General features: G+C 32.4%; 2 protein-coding genes across 4 annotated transcripts in view; one reads left to right on the forward strand and one right to left on the reverse strand.

The window, feature by feature from the left end:
• LOC111050644 (eukaryotic translation initiation factor 5) overlaps positions 1–4,137 on the reverse strand; it is a 96,956-nt gene extending 92,819 nt beyond the window's left edge. The window contains exons 1-3 of one of the 3 annotated variants that reach the window (XM_039437371.1): positions 3,991–4,137; positions 3,746–3,882; positions 2,824–2,956 (exon numbers count right to left, since the gene is read on the reverse strand). The gene's annotated coding sequence lies outside the window, so the exon portion shown is untranslated. Of the gene's footprint in view, positions 1–2,823; positions 2,957–3,317; positions 3,464–3,745; positions 3,883–3,990 lie in introns of those variants that run through there. The other 2 variants (XM_039437370.1, XM_039437373.1) reach the window with 2 other exon arrangements.
• A 327-nt stretch (positions 4,138–4,464) lies between these two features.
• LOC111060949 (zinc finger protein 622) lies at positions 4,465–19,797 on the forward strand. Its single transcript, XM_022348637.2, has 3 exons — positions 4,465–5,617; positions 8,463–8,576; positions 18,610–19,797. The coding sequence occupies exons 1-3, from the start codon at positions 4,671–4,673 to the stop codon at positions 18,719–18,721; spliced, it is 1,173 nt and encodes a 390-aa protein (XP_022204329.2). The 5' UTR covers positions 4,465–4,670; the 3' UTR covers positions 18,722–19,797.
• Positions 19,798–20,621: the final 824 nt, after the last annotated feature.

The raw sequence follows: 20,621 nt of genomic DNA on the forward strand, positions 1-20,621 counted from the left end.
ATTTTTGAGAAAACATAACAACAGGTCAATGTAACTTACTGAGCGCGAGGCCTACTGTTCACAGAAGTACTAGTAATAAAGACAAATAATGAAAATTTATTTGATCAGCTGTTTTAGCACACTTGAAATTTTGGACAATATGAATGTCAACAATGCTTGTCGTCGTCGACTGCGGAAATTCACGCACAAATGAAAATGCACCTTTAGATTGATTCTTCGTCAACACTACTTTCAATATTGTAGAATCTTGATAATTCGGACCTCTATAACTCGTAGTAAACGCTGAGTCTCCTGAACTACGAATCACAGAGGTTCTACTGTATATTTTACTGAGAGGAAGGTGCCATACCTATACACCGCATATTTACCTCATTTGAATGAGGAATAAAATGAAAGGGACAGAACCTAAATGAAACTAAATAATTATTCAAATGCCATTTATTATACTAGAAGCACTTATCAAACAACGATTTTTTAATCAATTACAATATTTATGAATTCCTACAAGAAATAATTTTGACAATGATTGGGAGCTCAACCAAAACTGATATTTTAAAGAATGTTCATCAAAATTAAATTGACTAAAGAGTAGACAATAAATCTATATACACAATGGCATGATTGATGTGTATTGCCACGAATTTCATTGAAAGTATTTATCTCATTCACACCGTAACTGTGATAAGACAAATCAAGTTTGCTTCTAAATTTGGACTATTAATTGATATAATTAGTTTTGGAATTGTATTACAATGGTAACACACAATAACAGAATATTTTTTTATCTTTTAGTATATAATAGTGAAGGTGATTTAGTTATCAGTAAAAAACAGTTTCATAAATACCGTAATTAAATCTGACTATTACAACTCATTTTTATTCCATTTATTCATCCATCTATACTATAATAAAGTAAAAAACTGGCTAATACACGTACGGGATGGGAAAACTATGTTTGACGCATCATCACGTCTGAACTACTGGACTGATTAACGAGAAATTTTGCATATATATCCTATTATATTAAGCGAGCAATTTCTGTATTTATATATCTGGTTATTTTTATATCTGGCTATTTTTATAACTGGTTATTTGTGTTTAACGGATCTCGAAAACGGCTCTAACGATTTTCACAAAATTTGGAACATAGTAGGTTTATGATATTAAGATTCGATTGCTCTAGGTTTCATCCTTGGGAAAACTCGCTGAACGACATTAAACGGATAATTCATGCTTGGCTGAAACAGATTCAACTTGGCTGAAGAATCAAAATATCTCATGGATCCCCGAAATTCATAACATGACGTATAGCCAGCTGTGAAATATAAACACGATATTTTAGAGAATTGTGTTCTGTTTATTGACCGAGCAAAGTGAGGTCCAAGATTCAAGTCAACGGTTTGGCATTTCTCTTAATGTTTAAATGTTTATATGTTTGTATGTTGCGCATTTACGGCGAAACGCGGTAATAGATTTTCATGAAATTTGACAGGTATGTTCCTTTTTAAATTGCGCGTCGACGTATATAAAAAGTTTTTTTGAAAATTTCGCATTTCAAAGATAATATAAAAGGAAAAAGGAGCCTCCTTCATACGTCAATATTAGAGTGAAAATCAGACTATAGAATTATTCATCATAAAATAATCAGATGTCGAGTTGACTATAAATTTCATGCCATGACGCATGCAATTCAATATCTCAATGTAACTTCGTAAAAAATTAGCAGCTGTGTAGACTATAAATTGCATGCCTCATTGAATGCTTATAACAGCTCGTCTGGGCGCCTAGATGTCTACTGGTTTTCTCGTGCTAAATTCCGGAAAGCTTTATATGATAATTAAATCTTGTGAAAGCATGATCTGATCAAATAAATTGTTAGTGTATTAGTGTGGATGTGCTTATGGTTTGGGACGTCGTTATAACGGCGCGAGCTCTACTGTTCACAGAACTACTAGTCAATAGATAAAAATAACGAGCGAAGCTTGGTGCCCCGATATTACATCCTTAATTAGCCTAGGATTGTTATAGACTTATTTTTAATTCATTACATCAAGTTTTCAGTTTGTCAAAATTTAAAATATACCCGGGTTACCTGCTGGTTAACAATTATTGAATACAAAATTTGGAATGTAGGCTACAAATAAACATCACAGACATTCACACAGATGTTTCTATCCCTAATGTAAATAATATAAACAAATTTCAATTATTATGTAATAAATAAAACAGATGCTTAGAGATTATAGATAACTCTAGTTTGTGGGAAACATCATGAGATGCTTTCTAAAACCTAGAGAGTAGAGCATATATAACTCTAAGAGAACTGAGAAGACAACGCCGAAATTAGTTCATAGCAAGTAAGATTAATTATACAACAGGGAGTAATTATTGCACTCGAGTGAGCAATTACGCCAATATAAGGTTCAATTACTTCCGAAACTTCCAACTATGATTATCATTGTCTCTAATAACACAATATGCACGAGGTTATCTTCACTATTACATACATTCATTTACTATTTACTCAATAAGGTGAATGTCCAATGTTCTAATAATGTTTGAGGAAATAACATAAATTATAAAAATTCAGGAAATTGATATGAAACATAAGGAGGGGTCTCCAGAAATTGAGGAATTCATTATATTTCGAAAAAGTAAGGTTTGGAAAATAACACAGATAGTAGAAAAGCCAAATGGAAAACATAAACAAATCCACATTCTGGTCATATTTTACATTATTAAAGTAAACAAATAAATAAATAAATTTTATTGTCATACACCAACATTGGTAATTGACAAAGTTCTGGTTGAATGAGGACTTACATTAAAGTTGGTGAACTTTGGAAATTCAAGTTGGTGGACTGTCACTACCCTGAGCATGCATTTAAATCTTGAACAATTGTTGGTATTGAATGTTTAGGATCAAAATTGTCTTCAATCGCTTCACCATAAAAACCTGGGTGCAAAATACTTGAAAATTAGGCTTTATAAAGCACTACCTAAAAATTGTTTGGCTACTGCAACATGCTTATACATCATCATTAAAGCAACCAGCTTTACAGATAAAAATGTTTAATAACTGTGATAAACGAAAAATCGTAAAATGATTAACCGAATGTTGGTAAGATAAATAATTCTAAGTGATCTACCATAAAATTACTGTAGGATATTGTTTTCAATTATAAAATTTATGCAATGAACACAAAATATAGTAAGTTTAAAATAGTGTAAGTTAAAATCACTTCATTAAAATAGTGGTAGGCTATGCAATAACTATAAAAATATTTGCAAATAAGGATGACTAAGTTGGTAGGTACCTAAACATTTTTGAAGACATCCATTCATATATTTCATTATCAAACTGCTCATGGCACACCTTCAACTAGCTTTGATAAACTATAAAATTTCAAATATTTTGCCAAAAATGTTACTCAGGAATTTACGCGAGGGGCAAGACACAAACAACACGCATGTTGAAAATGTTCTTCTTCCCACATGTAACGCCATATGTTTGTTGTAAAAAACAACCAACCCTTAACAAAAATAAGCCAAATTATTCTGAAAGGCAAAAATAATAATAAATTCAGAGCAGATAAACCATTGTAATAAAATGGGGCTAATCTCATGTTACATGGTACAGAATCCCAATCTAAAAATAACCTAACAGAGGATGTGATGCAAGCACACCTTTCGGCTGTACTTCACCACTAGAAAATACCATAATGAGTTTCAGAAATTTTCTTACCTTTGTATTTAAGAAAAGTCATATAAAATGGTAACGCCCTCCGGGACGGAAGCAAAATTGCAGGATAAAAATACGGCGTGAACTGCAAAAGCGAAAATGCTAACTGGCTCTGGTGGAATCTACAGGATCCACCACTTCTGTAACAATAAAGAATAACATGTGTTTAATACATTGAAATGACTAACGATAATTAAATTTAAAATATGAGGAATCAAATTGTACTAATAAACATAAATTTAACTTACTTTCCAATAAAAAAGAAACGAAACAAAAATCGTCTTCGTCAGCTACTCACGTAACAACTCTATGAAAACAGAAATGAATAAAATCACCTCTCTTGATATTTTATTTTCTGTTCTATTTCCTCCGTGACGGAAATGAGGTCTTGATAAAAGTATAATATTTTTGTAAAAATCATCAAATAAATCGATATTAATGAATTTTATAAGCAATAAGTGAGTATTTGAATAACTTTTAATGGAATTGAAGATATTAAGGGTATGTGTTATATACAAAGCCAGCATAAAAATGAATTGAGAATGAGATTTTCATCAAATTTCATTTATATACTTATTTTAATACAATTATAATTCAGTCTAATGATTTAATTCTACCTTATATGAATGAAAATTTATATTAAAAGTCAACTGGCAATGGTTTTAATATGGTGGAAACTGGTATGTTGGTACTAGTATTACCAGATGATCAATAATTTAATTTGAAGGTTATAAAACGTTTTTAGGTTATGTTGTCGTCTACGGAAGTGCGTTCAATATTACATTTTATTATGAAATAACTTCAAAATTCGTGTGGATATATGGTTTAATTAAAGGAATCTGTAAATTAAAATTTTATAAATATATTGTAGTGCTTAAAGTACATTAGTTTTGTGCTAATTAACTGTTATCAAGAAGTGATCTTCAAAATGACATCAAAATACACGTGTATCACTTGTCGTGTTGCTTTCAACGACGTTGAATTCCAAAGAAAACATTACAAAACTGACTGGCATCGATACAATTTGAAACGAAAGGTTGCCGAGCTGCCTCCTGTTACAGCTGAGGATTTTCAAAAGAAGGTTTTGAAACAACGTCACGATGATGCTGAAATCTCCAAGCCTTCCGCCACCTATTGTATGGTATGTAAGAAATCTTACAAGACTGCCAAAGCGTTCATTAATCATTCCAACTCAAAACAACATCAGGATAAACTTGAAGAGAACTCACATTCTGTTGAGGATAGTGAAACAAATGGCACAGAAAACATCAATGAGCACTTGGAGATCAGTTGTCCCAGTATTGGGAAAGTTTCTAAGAAGATTCCTAATAATGTCACTCAAAATGAAGATGAAAGCGATGACTATGAAACAGATTCTGAGGTTGATTCAGATGATTCTGGATGGGAAGTTGAGATAAGTGAAAACAATCCAATATTGAAAAACAACTGTTTGTTCTGCTCCCATCACAGCAGAAGTCAGATAAGAAATTTGGAACACATGACACTGATACATTCATTCTTCATTCCAGACGCTGAGTATCTGGTAGATTTGAAAGGTTTACTGCTGTATTTAGGAGAAAAAGTATGCATGGGATTTATGTGTCTGTGGTGTAACGACAAGGGAAAGGCATTCTACTCGATGGAGTCTGCACAACAACATATGACCGACAAAGGTCACTGCAAGATGCTACACGAGGGAGAGACGCTTGCCGAATATGCTGAGTACTACGATTACAGCTCCAGTTATCCGGATCATGCCGAAAGTATGGAGGTTGATGAGGAAGTTGACGTGAATATCATTGATGGAAATGATTATCAACTGGTACTACCGTCTGGAGCCACGATTGGGCATCGATCACTCATGAAGTATTACAGGTGGGTTGAATTACTTGATACTTACTTATTTGATACTTGAATCCTTCGCTGAGAAGACCGGACAGACTGTGTCAAGAAAAACTTTGGGCAGGGGCGGCTGGTGATTAAAAATACTGGCGGTTGCTGTTTTTACAATATAATCTTCAATAACTGGTACCTTTATTGACATGTGTCTGATGTGTGGGGAGGGGGGGAAAGAGTTTAACTTAATGATTAAAACAAATATTTATTCAATTTCTGATTCTATCTTTACACAGCAATAAAAGCCATCCAAACAAAACACTCTCCAAGTGAAACCATGGCGTAATTGGCAGCTGAGAATTTTTCACTCTAATAAAGATAAACAATGTAATTTTTTACAAAATGATAAATTATTCTATATTGAATTTCATGTTTCCTGGACAAATGGAGATTGCATATTACTACACAAAAATAATTCAGGACAGTCCATTTTTTATTGGACCAACTTGTTTTGTTTCGAATTATCAAAACAATTGAACATGATATTTATTATAATGTTATTTTATCATGATGATAAATTATTACGTCATGCTATTGAGGCTGTTATAATATTATAATATAGCTCCATCAAAAGATTATTTATACTCATGGGAGAGCAGATAGCAGACTTTCACATTCATCAGAATCTGGTACGGGGTAATTTCACCTCTAGAGTGGTATGGACTGCTGGCGCCTCAGGCGGATGGTTGCAGAAAAATTGCCACCACATTGGTCTTATGGGCTCGAGTAGAAAAATATATCACACTACTAATATACATAATAATAGTGCGCGTACATGAGTTTGGTTGCAGGAGGATTGCAACCTCCAATGCCATGTATTCAATATTCAGTTCCACCAAAGCGTCTGATTTCGCGTGAACTGTGTTCACGTTCTACAGTTTGCTGCTCTTATTATAGGATTATGATGAAATTGTGAAGCTAATATCAGTAATTGAGATAATAATAGAGCTCACTTATAAATTCAGTCACTTCATTTAGGTACTCCTAAAAAATAATTCATTTATTATCATCAAAATGAAGGGGGTTGTGCAACCATGCAACCTTAACACGAGCCGCCACTGACTTGGGGTATCTCCCTCTCATCAGACTCTAGTAAGACAGTTGACCAAATTGGAGAATCAAGGCTTATCCTTTAGTTCTGTCAACGGATAGATGGACCGTTTCACCAGTTGCACCTTTACCATGCGTTTGAAAATGCTTGATTTCTACTGTCCAAAGAATCTCTGTGAAGGCCATTGGTCAAGCCACATGAAGCGCTTTTCGAAGGTGCATGAAGCTTTTCGATTGGATGATTATCAGCTGATTGGGTTTGGCGTTCGGGAATCAGCTGATAATTTGCCAATCGGAGAGCTTCCTGCTCTGACAGCTCGTCTGAATAACGCCTCATGTTGCTTGGCCTTGATAATATCATTGGTTTTTTATGGAAGTGCTGAGACTGCAATAATTGTGTTATTGTGATCACTTCTATATGGTCTAATTTTTCTGTTCAGCTGAAGAAACGTTAATTGAAAATTAGGGCTTAAAGTAGGCCTAGTCATTTATTCTATTAAATGAGTACATATTCTTATGATAGTATAGTGTTCGGAAATTAACTGTTTACCAAGTATTCAATTTTCATAATTCAAGTGCTCTACTAAGAGTAGTCACTCTCCGAACACGCTGTATTTGACAAGAGATCGCAGACGATAACAAACATGGAGTATCAACTATACAGCCAGACTTGATTAATACGTATTTGCGTATTCATATATTGAATTTTGCACATTTTTTTTCAAAATATCTTAATTATCATTGAAGATATGAATTTAGGACCGGTTGTATTTGACTCCAAATTAAATTTTACTTATGACGTCTATTCTAGAGCATATTGGTGCCACCAAACAATATTATTGAGAAATTTCAATAATTTGTTTAGATATTTCATGAAATGTACTGAATTGTGCACATTATTTCAATTCAATCATTGACCGTTGTCATTCATTTCAATTCAATCGTTGATCAGGACCCCAGCCTCATTCTGGATAGATTTTGTCATCGAAAGGACAATTTAGTATTTTAGGTTCATAATATGATTACAAAAACCAGAAGGACACGTCATAAAATGAACACGAGAAAGAAAGCTAATATCCTAGCTAATTATCTTTATAACTAATAATAGCTAGTCACAACAAAAAAGTAAAAAATATGGACTCATCAGTGTGTTGTCCAACATAGATAGATAGATGAATGGCTTTTATTTTCACTTTATAACATTACAAAAAGTGATGTGAGCGAAGTTGAAGCAATAAGAGCCCCCTCTTCCACTTTACCCTCAAAAAGATCTCATCGGTGTAATACAATGGGGTTATCACCAGCAATCCCCTCAGCGCGCCCTGAAATCACCTAGCCGAGAGGTCTGATTGTATAGGGTTTCTCCGATTTCGACAAATGTGTCTATCTGAGTTCCCTGTCGTGTGTTAATGGGGAGGATATTTTATATCCTTAGAGAATCGACAATAATTTTTTGATTGTAATTCTATAATTCAATTCTATAAACAATAATTTATTATTTGTTGAAACACCGCCGATTTATGAAGTTACATCACATTATTATATTATCGTTATTCTAATTGCATTCAATCTTTATTGTCATTGATTAATTGTTTATACTTTGTAAAATTTGTTGAATAATTAGCATAACCGTCATTTAATGTAAATTAGTGTATAAGCCAGTAAATATTGTAACATACATAAATAAAGAAATCTAATCTCATCCAATCTGAATGTTTACTGGTGTACGTTCGTATTTTCTATGTGTTGAATGAATTTAAATTCTTGTTTCCAGACAAAACTTTGATCCTGACCGTGTGGTAGCTCCTTACCGTGGGAAGATTAACCGAGTCCTGTCTCAGTACCGTGCCCTTGGTTACAAGGAGAGCGACAAGCAACTGGTCGTCAAGTAAGTATTAACTCTTGAATCTTTGATCTTAATTTGAATAAAACCGAGTCAATTTTATGAAAATATTGACTCAAGTTTATCGGATTTTAAATTAAAATACCAAGAAATTGTCAAAAACCACAGATTTATTGATAGGCCTACTTATAAAGACCGGCTTCGGTTGTTACACCACAACAATCTCTATCAGAGATTGACAATGGTGTAACAACCGAAACCGGTCTTTCTAAGTATCAATAGATCTGTGGTTTTTGACAATTAATTAGTATTTTTATTATTCAATATGAATAATTACCACAATATCAACTTCTCAACTACACAAAAAGTTTATCGAAGAGGATTTATTGAATATGCTGTCAACTCAAAACTCGCGGTAAATTGAAAATAACTTATCCACACAAAAAATGAATATGTTCTAGTGAATTATCCAAAAAGCTAAGGATGTATACTGGGATAATACCTACCTCGGGGATGATAGTACTCCCGATAGTACATCGGGAACATACCTCGGCCACAAGGTCTATAAATACAGGTCATGACACTCATGTCCCTTATGGAGCGGCCATTTTATGGGGTCTTTATGGCGGTACATTTAAAAATCCAATCTAATTCAATTTGCTCGTAACAAAATTATGCATTTAAAAAACAATATTTTAGTTCAGATAATATGTGAATTCAGGTTTTCAATTTTTTTAATAATGAAATTTCAATAATAAATGCTTCAATTATTCTTTTATTTATTTTTAAAAATTGTTCTTGTTCTTGTAAATTAAGGATTATGATTCAAAAGGCATTGGGACAAGACAGAAATATGCGAGGCCAATTTCAAAAAGAGTTTAAAGTTCCCGATCAATTAAATCTAAAAACCAACAATTCATTTCCTAGTTGGAATCTAAATTTATTATTATTCTGTCGGAACAATTTATATTACAATTCAAAGTCAAGCAATATCCCTTGAACAATATTACAAAATAACACATCATGTCGTTCAATCCATTATGAGAACAGCTGATAAATTTGAAAATTGGTGAACTAGAACCCCATAAAATGGAGATTTTGCAATGCATCACGGGATTGTATCATGACCTGTATTTATAGACCTTGCTCGGCCAGGATAGCCGAGACGACTAAGGAGCTACACCCTTCAGTCTGCTAGAGCTACTTGGTCGCAGGTTCGAGTCCCGCCGGTAGGCATGGACGTTTGACCATCTCATCAAATCATCATTACCAACGCACAAGCAAAACGCTTATGTGGGTATCAACCGCAAAAAATATAAATAAATCCACTCTCACAGAGGAAAGCTGTATTCGCATATATCAGTATACTGTAAGTGTAGGTGTCCGGTATCGTGAAAATATTCTTCCCCATGAGTTATAATGGGGCTATTCATACTCGTTCGTTCAGACTGAGTGGGAATAGTCCCATTATAACTCATGGGAATAATATTTCACTGTACCGGTCACTGAATCTGACACTGATCTGTAGAAATCCACTTTTATTCCTTCTTCACAAAATATTATTCCACATCTGAAATGATTTCAAATGCCAGTATCATTCTGGTTTTTATGATCTCAATTCTCTGATCAACTTCACAATCACAAATTAAATTCAGTATATCGTAAAGCTGAAAGATGGAAGGTAAATTATCCATATAATGTAGGATGTTTGAGGAATAATAGTCAGATTCCTGATAATAGTCAGATTCTTGATTCCTCATGATTTACTTTATTATAGTAACTACATTAGTACATTACCATAGAGAAGCAATAGCGTAAGTAGATATCCCATGGCATAGGGCGTTTATGTCGCAACTTTTACTGTTAACTCAAGCCGAGTATTGTCTATTATTGTCGATTTTTACTGTTTTGTTGGGGTGAGACTGTAAGAACGACTCCAAGAGACTACCAGCGTCACACAGCTTCACAGGAAAGAATTAAGTGGACTATCGGCTTGAGTTAACATTGAAAATTGCGACATAAACGCCCTATACCATGGGATATCTACTTGTGCTATTGTTTCTCTATGACATTACTTAGTAATCTGGAATATGAAGTGAACAATATAAGCCTGAAAGTATATTGACAGAATTTTGCAAATACTGTCTGTGCAAACCTTAGTTTGCAGCATTGCTATTATGGAGTACAGTGTTGCCAGATTTCACAGAATCCAGAGAGCCTATCAACTAATTGTGTAAGAGAAACAGATGAAAATAGAGCGTAGTCCTTTTCGTTAGAAACAGCAACAGTGTGCTCCTATTATATGGAAAGAATAATTGGCTTTAGAGCCCAGTGATTCAATCGTGGGCTTGCACGGACTGTGAACGTAATACAAACTTGAAGACTCAAAAATTGTAATCAGCATACTTAAAACCATCAGTCACTACCTCCGTAAACAAAGCCGTAGTGCATTCGTGTGACGTCAGCACAGGTAGGGCTCCTACACCAATAAAAACACTAGCTGATATAGATCAGCTGAAATCAACGAATTTTCATTGCTGTAGGGGGCCTACCTGTGCTGACGTCACACGAATGCACTACGGCTTGATACGGTTGACAAGAAAAGCTTAGATCCTCTATCGTATAGCCTATTGTAAATAAGAGACTGAACTTAGTTTTCAGTATAAAAATATCAGTATGATCCTCAATATACATGTAAAATTTGAAACAGTTTATACCACTTCACTAAATCCTAATGGTACTAAAACGTAGAAGTATTCTCTATTTACAGATGTATGACTTGATTTTGTTATTATTTTCATGACTTTCAACTATGGTATAGTTTCAGTTAAAAAACGTTCCTAAAAATTGTCTTTCAAATTTCCAGGGAAGCAATTAATTCATGGTAGAATTATCATAGAGACGAAGATTGCATAGATCCCCAAAGATCCCATTGTATAGATCGTTTATGTTCCAATTTTGAAGCCGATTCTTTGTTAACTTAAGCCGACTACTGTTATTATTCTGTGTAGAGTGTAATAACGGCAAAGTATGAGAGACTACCAGCGTCACATAGCTTCACGAAAAAGAACAACTAGGATTATCGGCTTGAGTTAAAATTGAAATTTGGAACATACACGTCCTATACAATGGGATATCTTCTTAAGATATCTTTCCCTTTATGGTTTTAACCACACCTGATACAGTATCATCTGATCTTGATACACAACACCATGATTTGATACAAAACATCCAACATTTGAATGAATTCTTCAAACCATGGGATATCTTGTTACGCTATCTTTTCTCCATGGGAGTATTAACTTCAGTGATGCATGACTTGATTTTGTAATATTGACTTCATGACTTTAAAATATGAAATTTCTTAGTAGATAATGTAATATTACATTTTTCTTCTCACATTGGAATCGAATCTTCAATTCGAGATCTATGGAACTTTATAGTAAATGTCAGAGTTATCAATAGACGGACAAATTTTTTGATGGAGAATTTATTATCGTAAATGTTTGTTGCATTGTTCCATAATGTCACCGAGGCAGGGTTAACAAATTACTAAATAAATCGTTTATTTGAATAGAATATATGTATAAAAATTTAAAATAACATTTTCAAATTAAAGTTTTATTGAGAACAGATGTAGAATGTGAATTCTAAATTTATAAGTTATAATTTTGTGTTGACGTGTCTGTAAAGATCGATATTGAAGAGGGCGTTGTCTTTCGTGACTGGCAACTTGTGTTTTTTTCCTGTTGGACCTTCTTCTGAAAACATGGCTGGCTGTTGCTTGTATAATTTTGTGCTCTGAGTTATTGTCTGTTTAAATGAATTTATTAATGTTTTAGATTGAAGTTTATATAAATTTTTGTGCAAAATTCGCTATTAGTGTAGTAAAGCCAATAGCCACTGTGTTTCAACTGTAAACTAGATAAGTATTTTTTAGTTCGTAATAATTCTGAAATCATTAGGCTTGTAAGTTATTGTTCGTTTTATATTTCTGTGTTTTTGCCAAAATTTTCATCTGAAGATTATAAGTTAATTTGCTCTGAAAACTGGATTTCTCATTCATAGGCAATAGATCCATTCACAGTTTATCAAGTATCTATTTTATTGGAGCCGACAACTTTCCTTAGTGTGATAGGTGTTATATGCTATTCCAACCGTTTAAGGAAAAATTGGTAGCACGGCAAATGGTACGCCCTGGTGTGGGACTGAATCACCACATTTGTTCCAAATGGTACGCCCTGTGGTGGGACAGAATTACAAAATAAATATGTCCCAAATGGTACACTATGAAATCCCTGGTTATAAAAATTATTAGTAGGATAGATATCTTGATAGGTTATGAATGGTTTGTTGCTGAGTGGGAAGTCGGTTCAAGAGAGATCAAGTCCTAATGAATATATTATCTGTGCAGACTAGCAAAATGGCATACAATATGAAAAATATTAAAATTGATGATGAGTTAATAGCTGCCTTAACACAACTGTTTGATAAGCAAGATGCTAGGTTAGACCAAATGTTTAAAAAACAAAATGCTAGATTTGATGAGCTAAATGCTAATTTTGATGCTAGGTTTGATGAGATGAAGCAAGAATGTACTAGCATTAGACTAGAGCAGGTTAGTATAAACCTTCTATTGAAAAATGCAAATGAATCAGTGAAAGATAATCATGAAGATGAAAACAAATTGAAGCAGGATGATAGTAGTGTTAAGTTACAAGATCAACTCATTCAAGTTTCTGACAATGTAGGCCTAGTTACTGTTGTTGAAAAAGTCAACCATAGTGAAAGTGTAGAATTGAGTAAAGAAGTAGGTAGGGAGTTGTCTTCATCGAAAGTCAACTATCAAGAAAGTACTATTGCTACATTGAAGGTTAGGAAAACAGTAAACAAATCGTATGTTTCTATGGATCAGATTACTACATCAAAAGTTAGGAAGATTGTAAACAAAATGAATGATTACATGAGACAGGTTTCTGTGGAGGTTAGGAACAATGTGAACAAAATGAATGTTGCTTTGAGTCAAGTTGATGAGTTCAACTTTCAACTGAGAATTGAAAAGGTGTATGCAATGCATTCTCAAGTGAGCATGATTGACTTTTGTGAGCAAAATTGCTTTGTTAAAACAAATGAACCCATGAAGAAAATCATGCTATTGAAGAAAACAAAACGCAAAGTTTACATTGATGTATTAGTATTCAAAGGTTGTTTCAAGTTGCTTATTTACAAGATGATGACAGTGAATCACATGATGAAAGGGTATTCCCCAACACACAATGATTAGGAATCCTGTGTTATGCCGGGATTCAGAATAGCATAATCGCTACACAGTGTATGGTAAGAGTCCATAATTGTGTCTTTTTTCTTTCCTATAGCCTATTTTTCTTGGCCCTTGATCTTTTCAAATTTCAATTCTTTCCTGTCTTTGTGAAATATTCAGTAAATTTCTTCTATGATACATATCTTAACCAATCTTGTCCATAGTCATTTAAATTTGTATTTTTTCTGAAATAATATTAGAAGTTGAAATAGTAGCTTATTTTCCTAATCTTTAATTGTTGATAAAACTTAACTTTTCTAAAATCTATCCATTGTAGTGTAAATAATTGTTTGCTTGTGGTATATTTTTTCATCATGTATTACATATTTTAATCATGTCTATTTTTTTTTAGGTATCATATTAGGTAATTAGGTTTTTCAGAGCAATTATGTCCCATGTTCTCATCTTTCATTGCATATTGTGCCATAAGCCATATGTAATTAGGTTATAGTTTTCTTCTGGGCTTTTAACCCATTTTGCATTTTATTTTTTTTTTCTTTGCTGTCCAATACTTTGGATTTTTGGTAGACAAGTAGGTGTGATTTTTTTTAGAGGTGTGGGCGTGAACCACATACGGCTGGACTCGATTATCTGACCTACTTGTTTGCGATATAAAAACCTTATGACTGCAACAACAAATGTTTGTAAAACCTTTTGCATACTTTTGTTTTTGTGGTCCGATACTAGAGTCTGCTATCACATTGCCTTACAGACATCTAGGAACTTTCCACCCAGTCACAATAGTCAACATATTTTTTCCTTCACCAGTTGTTTTTGTGGGAGTGATAGCTCACAATTATAACAAATTAGAGTCATACTTGGAATTTACAAAATTCCATAGTAGTATATTTTATTAAATATACTTCCTCATGAAAGTTCAGTACTGACATGTAGGATAGGCTCTAATTAATCTTTCTCTTCTTTGTATTGTTTTAGGGAATTTATTTACCCAATTTTCTTTTCCTCTTTTTTGTATTTTTTAGGGAACTTATTTACCCAGTATTTCATCTTGATCATCTTTGTATCATAATCTTGAAATGTTTATACTTATTATACAGTCTTTAAATTTTAAATTATTTTAAAAAATAATTGGTCTAATTTAAAACGTTGTGTTATATTATCAATTGAAATGAGTTAAAGGCTAAAATTTTTCTAAAGTGTTTTGTAATTGATATTTTTTTTTTAAATTTTAAAACTGTTTGTTCTATAAATTTTGATATGATTGATTATCGTTTGAAATGGATGCTGGAGTGTATGTAGAATTTTTAGTGGGGTTTGTTGATTAGAATTTTGCTGGTATGTGATTGTTTTTTGAGATGGAAACCCATTATTGCCTAAAGAAGGAATAACAGAGGTTATGACTTAGAGAGGCAGTAATGAGATAATATTTTTTGTGTTGATTACTTATGTTGATTGCCATAGATGCAAATTAATGATTAATAATGTTGATTGCCATAGATGCAAAATGATGATTACTTATGAATATTGTTTGCCTTTGAAGCAGAATATTATTGATGTTTTGAATGGTTTCTTGTTTAATGTTTGATAGTAAAGTTTTGTCATGAAATGTAGTTTGTGTTTAGAACATTGAAGAGTCGAAATAAACTGTAGTATCCAACAAACGATGATTAACAATATTAGATAATTTGCTTTTTATACAATTTTTGAACAAAATTAAAACTAAATAATTTTGAAACCCTGAATGATAAATCATAAATGTGAAATGAACATGCTATAAATGAAATGTTATATTAAATAATAATGAAATGCAATATATTATGAAATGATTGAATAGAAAACCAAATGTCTGAAATTATTGAAATATGTATTGAAATTAAATTTTTGTTGTGTTGTTATGATGTTTGTTTTTTACAATTTTGATAATGATACAGGGTGTTATGAAATTATATTTCTATTTTGAAGAATGGATTAAAATTTTGATATTTGAACAGTGAATAGATGAAAATGAATGATTTTTTTTTTTTTAAATTTATCATTGATATGTCCATATTTCACAATTTATGTATTGCTGACTGTATAATAAGATGTTAACAAATTTCAATTTCATAGATACTTAAAATAATTTTTATGTGTATTAGATTGTATTGATAGCCTAATCAAGTTTTTCTTCTTAGTTTATAAGCATTTTAAGATAACAGGTACAGCACAGACATTAACATTGAAATAGTTATCATGTGAATCTCGAAATCAGTAACAAGTGAACGCCATGAAGAGTGTTAAGAACATTTGGGTGATTTTCGAACTAGTGTGACATATCTACGCCAAAATCAACGTTGCGGCCTACACCAATAACTACGCCAAAATCTACGCCGATGCCTGTGCTGATGCCAACGCCAATAACTACGCCGATGCCTGCGCCGAAGCCAATATCTGCGCCAATGCTGATGCCAAAATCTGCGCCAATGCTGATGCCAAAATCTGCACCAATGCTGATGCCAACAACAAAAATCAATGCCAATGCCTGCGCCAATGCCAATAGCTACGCCAATGCCAAAATTTGCGCCAATGCCAATAACAAAAATCAATGCCAATAGCTACGCCAATGCCAAAATCTGCGCCAATGCCAATGCCAACAACAAAAATCAATGCCAATAGCTACACCAATGCCTGCGCCAATGCTGATGCCAACACCAAAATCAACGCCGATGCCTGTGCTGATGTCAATAGCTACGCCAACGCCAATGCCAATATCAACGCCGATGCCAAAGCCGACACCAAAGCATACACCAATAGCAATGCCAATGCTTATTGCTGACTCTGTATCTCAAACTTCAACACTACTGCATTACCTGGAGGTAATTGCCATCCATGTTCACATTCACAACTTTGAATTCAGAAGAACAGTCACAGTATCATGAAAGAATTGATTCAAAAAATCCTCTCCTAAATTATTCCTGTATGCAGAACTCTAAACCTTGAAAGCTGAAAATATCAAAAAAAACCAAACCTTACCTAAATTAATCCTCACCTAAATTAATCCTGTATGCAGCGTCTATCTCTTTTCCAAAAAAAAAAAACAAATTACATTGTCATTTCAAGCCTGAAATGTACATTGTATAATTACAAATATGATACAAAATTTATGTGACTCTGTATTGAATTTGGAATGCAGCCGTCTACTACAAACATGAAGAAATGCTAACTGAGATGTCACCGGTATCAAGTTTGGAATGCAGCCGTCTACTACAAACATGAAGCAATGCTAACTGAGATGTCACCTGTATCGAGTTTGATATGCATCAGTCGACTACAAGTATCAGCCCAACACTACGTGCATCCAGATCAGCCCAACACTTAACGTCATCACATTGGAGTCACACTTAACTGAAAATCATACTGAGTGCCTTAACGGACTGTTTTCCAAAATGTGCATCAATAAAATCAACCGCGTCAATAGTGAAAGAAATGAACATTTTTTGATTTATTGAAATTTTATGTGAAAATTAAATGTAACAATTCATCAATTCATTTAAAAAAAAAAAAAAAAAAAAATAATAATAATAATAAATTTTTCATTCAACATACTAAATTTTTTTTTATGCAATAAAAATTAAATTTTCTATCTATTAAATTTATGTGCAATTTCAAAAAAAAAACTATTCTTTACATATTAAACTTTCTGTTGAGATATTTTTCTTTAAATTATAAAGCTAAATCAAAAGTAAGATTGATATTCTATATTTTGAAATATTGTTTGGAAACATATAACAAACGCTATTGATGAATTTTTATAATAATTTTCAATTATAGGGTGACATGTATTGTTTTTCTAGAAAAAATTGTTACTGTTCTCAAATTTAAATTTCAACAATTTTCATTAGGGTCAATGTAAATTTTTTCTTTGAATTTTCAAACAGTAAAATTTTTTTATGTCAAGAGGGGGGTATTTGTAATATTACATTTTTCTTCTCACATTGGAATCGAATCTTCAATTCGAGATCTATGGAACTTTATAGTAAATGTCAGAGTTATCAATAGACGGACAAATTTTTTGATGGAGAATTTATTATCGTAAATGTTTGTTGCATTGTTCCATAATGTCACCGAGGCAGGGTTAACAAATTACTAAATAAATCGTTTATTTGAATAGAATATATGTATAAAAATTTAAAATAACATTTTCAAATTAAAGTTTTATTGAGAACAGATGTAGAATGTGAATTCTAAACTTATAAGTTATAATTTTGTGTTGACGTGTCTGTAAAGATCGATATTGAAGAGGGCGTTGTCTTTCGTGACTGGCAACTTGTGTTTTTTTCCTGTTGGACCTTCTTCTGAAAAACATGGCTGGCTGTTGCTTGTATAATTTTGTGCTCTGAGTTATTGTCTGTTTAAATGAATTTATTAATGTTTTAGATTGAAGTTTATATAAATTTTTGTGCAAAATTCGCTATTAGTGTAGTAAAGCCAATAGCCACTGTGTTTCAACTGTAAACTAGATAAGTATTTTTTAGTTCGTAATAATTCTGAAATCATTAGGCTTGTAAGTTATTGTTCGTTTTATATTTCTGTGTTTTTGCCAAAATTTTCATCTGAAGATTATAAGTTAATTTGCTCTGAAAACTGGATTTCTCATTCATAGGCAATAGATCCATTCACAGTTTATCAAGTATCTATTTTATTGGAGCCGACAACTTTCCTTAGTGTGATAGGTGTTATATGCTATTCCAACCGTTTAAGGAAAAATTGGTAGCACGGCAATAAAATGTGCCTAATTTTTTTCTTTCTAATTTTCAGGAAAGCCAGAGACATAAACTTCATGCGGCGAGTGCAGAACAAGTATTCAATGATGCTGGGAACGAAGGCCAACAAACTTCAGAAACATTTCAGGCCACAAGTCAACTTTTAGTTGAAGAATTGTTGAATTATGAAGCGTTTTTGTATTTAGAGTCTTGCCGGTCCAGTGAACTTCCTTTCCAAATATTCAATGATACTTTCATTCCATTCGTAATACAGTGTATATTCTATTTTGAAGTGGATAGTTCAGTCTAAACAAATAAGTGACTAAAAAGTCATAAAAATAGATGTGCTACTCCATATTATTAAATCCTTTGATAATAAGACCCATAATTTTATACTATAGTGAGGTCCATGTTATAATGGCAGTATTTGTGATTATCAATGGTATCCTTGTCTATCATTCAACAAAGCGGATAGCGCTTTCTCTTTATCGCTTTTCTCTGTTGCCAGATCGACTTTTAACAATGCAGAATTAATAATTAATCGATAAAATATTTCATCTTAATTATGTCAATTGATTATTCATTTATTTATCACATTGTGTACAAATACTTAACATGAGGAAAGGCACAACAGGCTCATGCCCAAAACTGTCCCATTTTCAATTTATACTACTCTATACTGTCCAAATCAAAATGTTGGTTATGAAATTATTGAAAAATATAATTTATTGCTTAATAAAATATAATTGATTATTTTGAACGAGAATGGACAGTTAATATTACATCAATAAACCTGTATCAGTTACCGTCTATAGAAGGTATTGACAAGACAGTTTCGGCAACGTTGTTCTCCTATCTTTCTTCACTGCCATTATAACGTGGACCTCAATATAGAAATCACTTACAATTATTCATTTCAGGATTACCGTACCTTACAAGTTTATTATTCACAGATTATTATTTTACAGATAATAGATACATAACAGATTATTTCTGTTTACTATAATATTTTATTCTTACACATATGCTACTTATTAATTGAATTGAAACTTAGCCTCAATTACACTACACCTTTCAATGTTTACAGATTTTTGAAACATTCAATATTTATTGATGAAATTTCATTTGTTATCAATAGATCTTTTCCACATCAACAACTCTGAATGCAAAGTTATAGATTCACATGTTGAAATGTTACTGCTGTAGGAATTTTTTGTGAATAAAATATTTATTTCATTTGAAATTCCACTTTTATTGGCTTATAACCAATGCCTTCTACATTCATTTATTGTATAAAACACTATAATCATAATACAATCATGTCATGTAATTGGAGGAAAAACTAGGCTGAGCCTGTACTATTTCTACACTATCAATAGATCAATCTACTGAAAAACAATATCATATAAATTGGAAAGAAATCATTAGGATTTCTTTAATAACAACCAATGGCAAACCTGCCGAAAGATCTCGTTGTCAAAGTGAGTGATTAATTCATTTATTGTAAAATATCTGACTGCTAGTCGTTTTTTCTAATAGCAAAAAGTGATTTATCAATAAGCAGTTCGTGATGGAAAACAACATTGAAGAAATCAATAGCCTCGATTTAATAAAAGCTTGTTAATTTTAACCGTGATTAAATGCCTCGAGGAGAACCAATCAGAGAAGTCTTCTTCTCAAAAAAGCCATATCTGATTGCTTCTCGTTGCATTTAATCATGATTGAAATTGAACAGACTTTTGTGCAACCGGCTCTAAAAGTGTCAACAAATTCTGTTGATTCAATTCAAGTCCATCTATACGATATTTCTAACATAATAGTGGAATATTTATAACAACATTTGACAGTCAGATAAGCTATACCTTACCTTACTTGAATTGAAGATCATTGAATTTAAATTATCAAATTCATAGATCACTCAATATTTATACCGTCCTTTCCTAACTGGATAACAAACTTAATTTTATTGAACTCTTTTATGAATTTATTTCGATTCATTATATTCATTAGGCCTAGAGTTCATTTCTATCATTAAAATATGTATTTTTATCAAAGGCTCAACTCACA

Source organism: Nilaparvata lugens, chromosome 11 (genome assembly GCF_014356525.2).
Source record: "Nilaparvata lugens isolate BPH chromosome 11, ASM1435652v1, whole genome shotgun sequence".
NCBI lineage: Eukaryota > Metazoa > Arthropoda > Insecta > Hemiptera > Delphacidae > Nilaparvata > Nilaparvata lugens.

What these genes read in the sequence shown, in the direction of transcription:
- LOC111060949 (XM_022348637.2), top strand. Translation starts at nt 4,671, where the DNA reads ATGACATCAAAATACACGTGTATCACTTGTCGTGTTGCTTTCAACGAC. An exon ending in TCACTCATGAAGTATTACAG is followed by an intron (nt 5,618 to 8,462) that starts GTGGGTTGAATT and finishes TCTTGTTTCCAG; the next exon opens with ACAAAACTTTGATCCTGACC. An exon ending in GACAAGCAACTGGTCGTCAA is followed by an intron (nt 8,577 to 18,609) that starts GTAAGTATTAAC and finishes TCTAATTTTCAG; the next exon opens with GAAAGCCAGAGACATAAACT.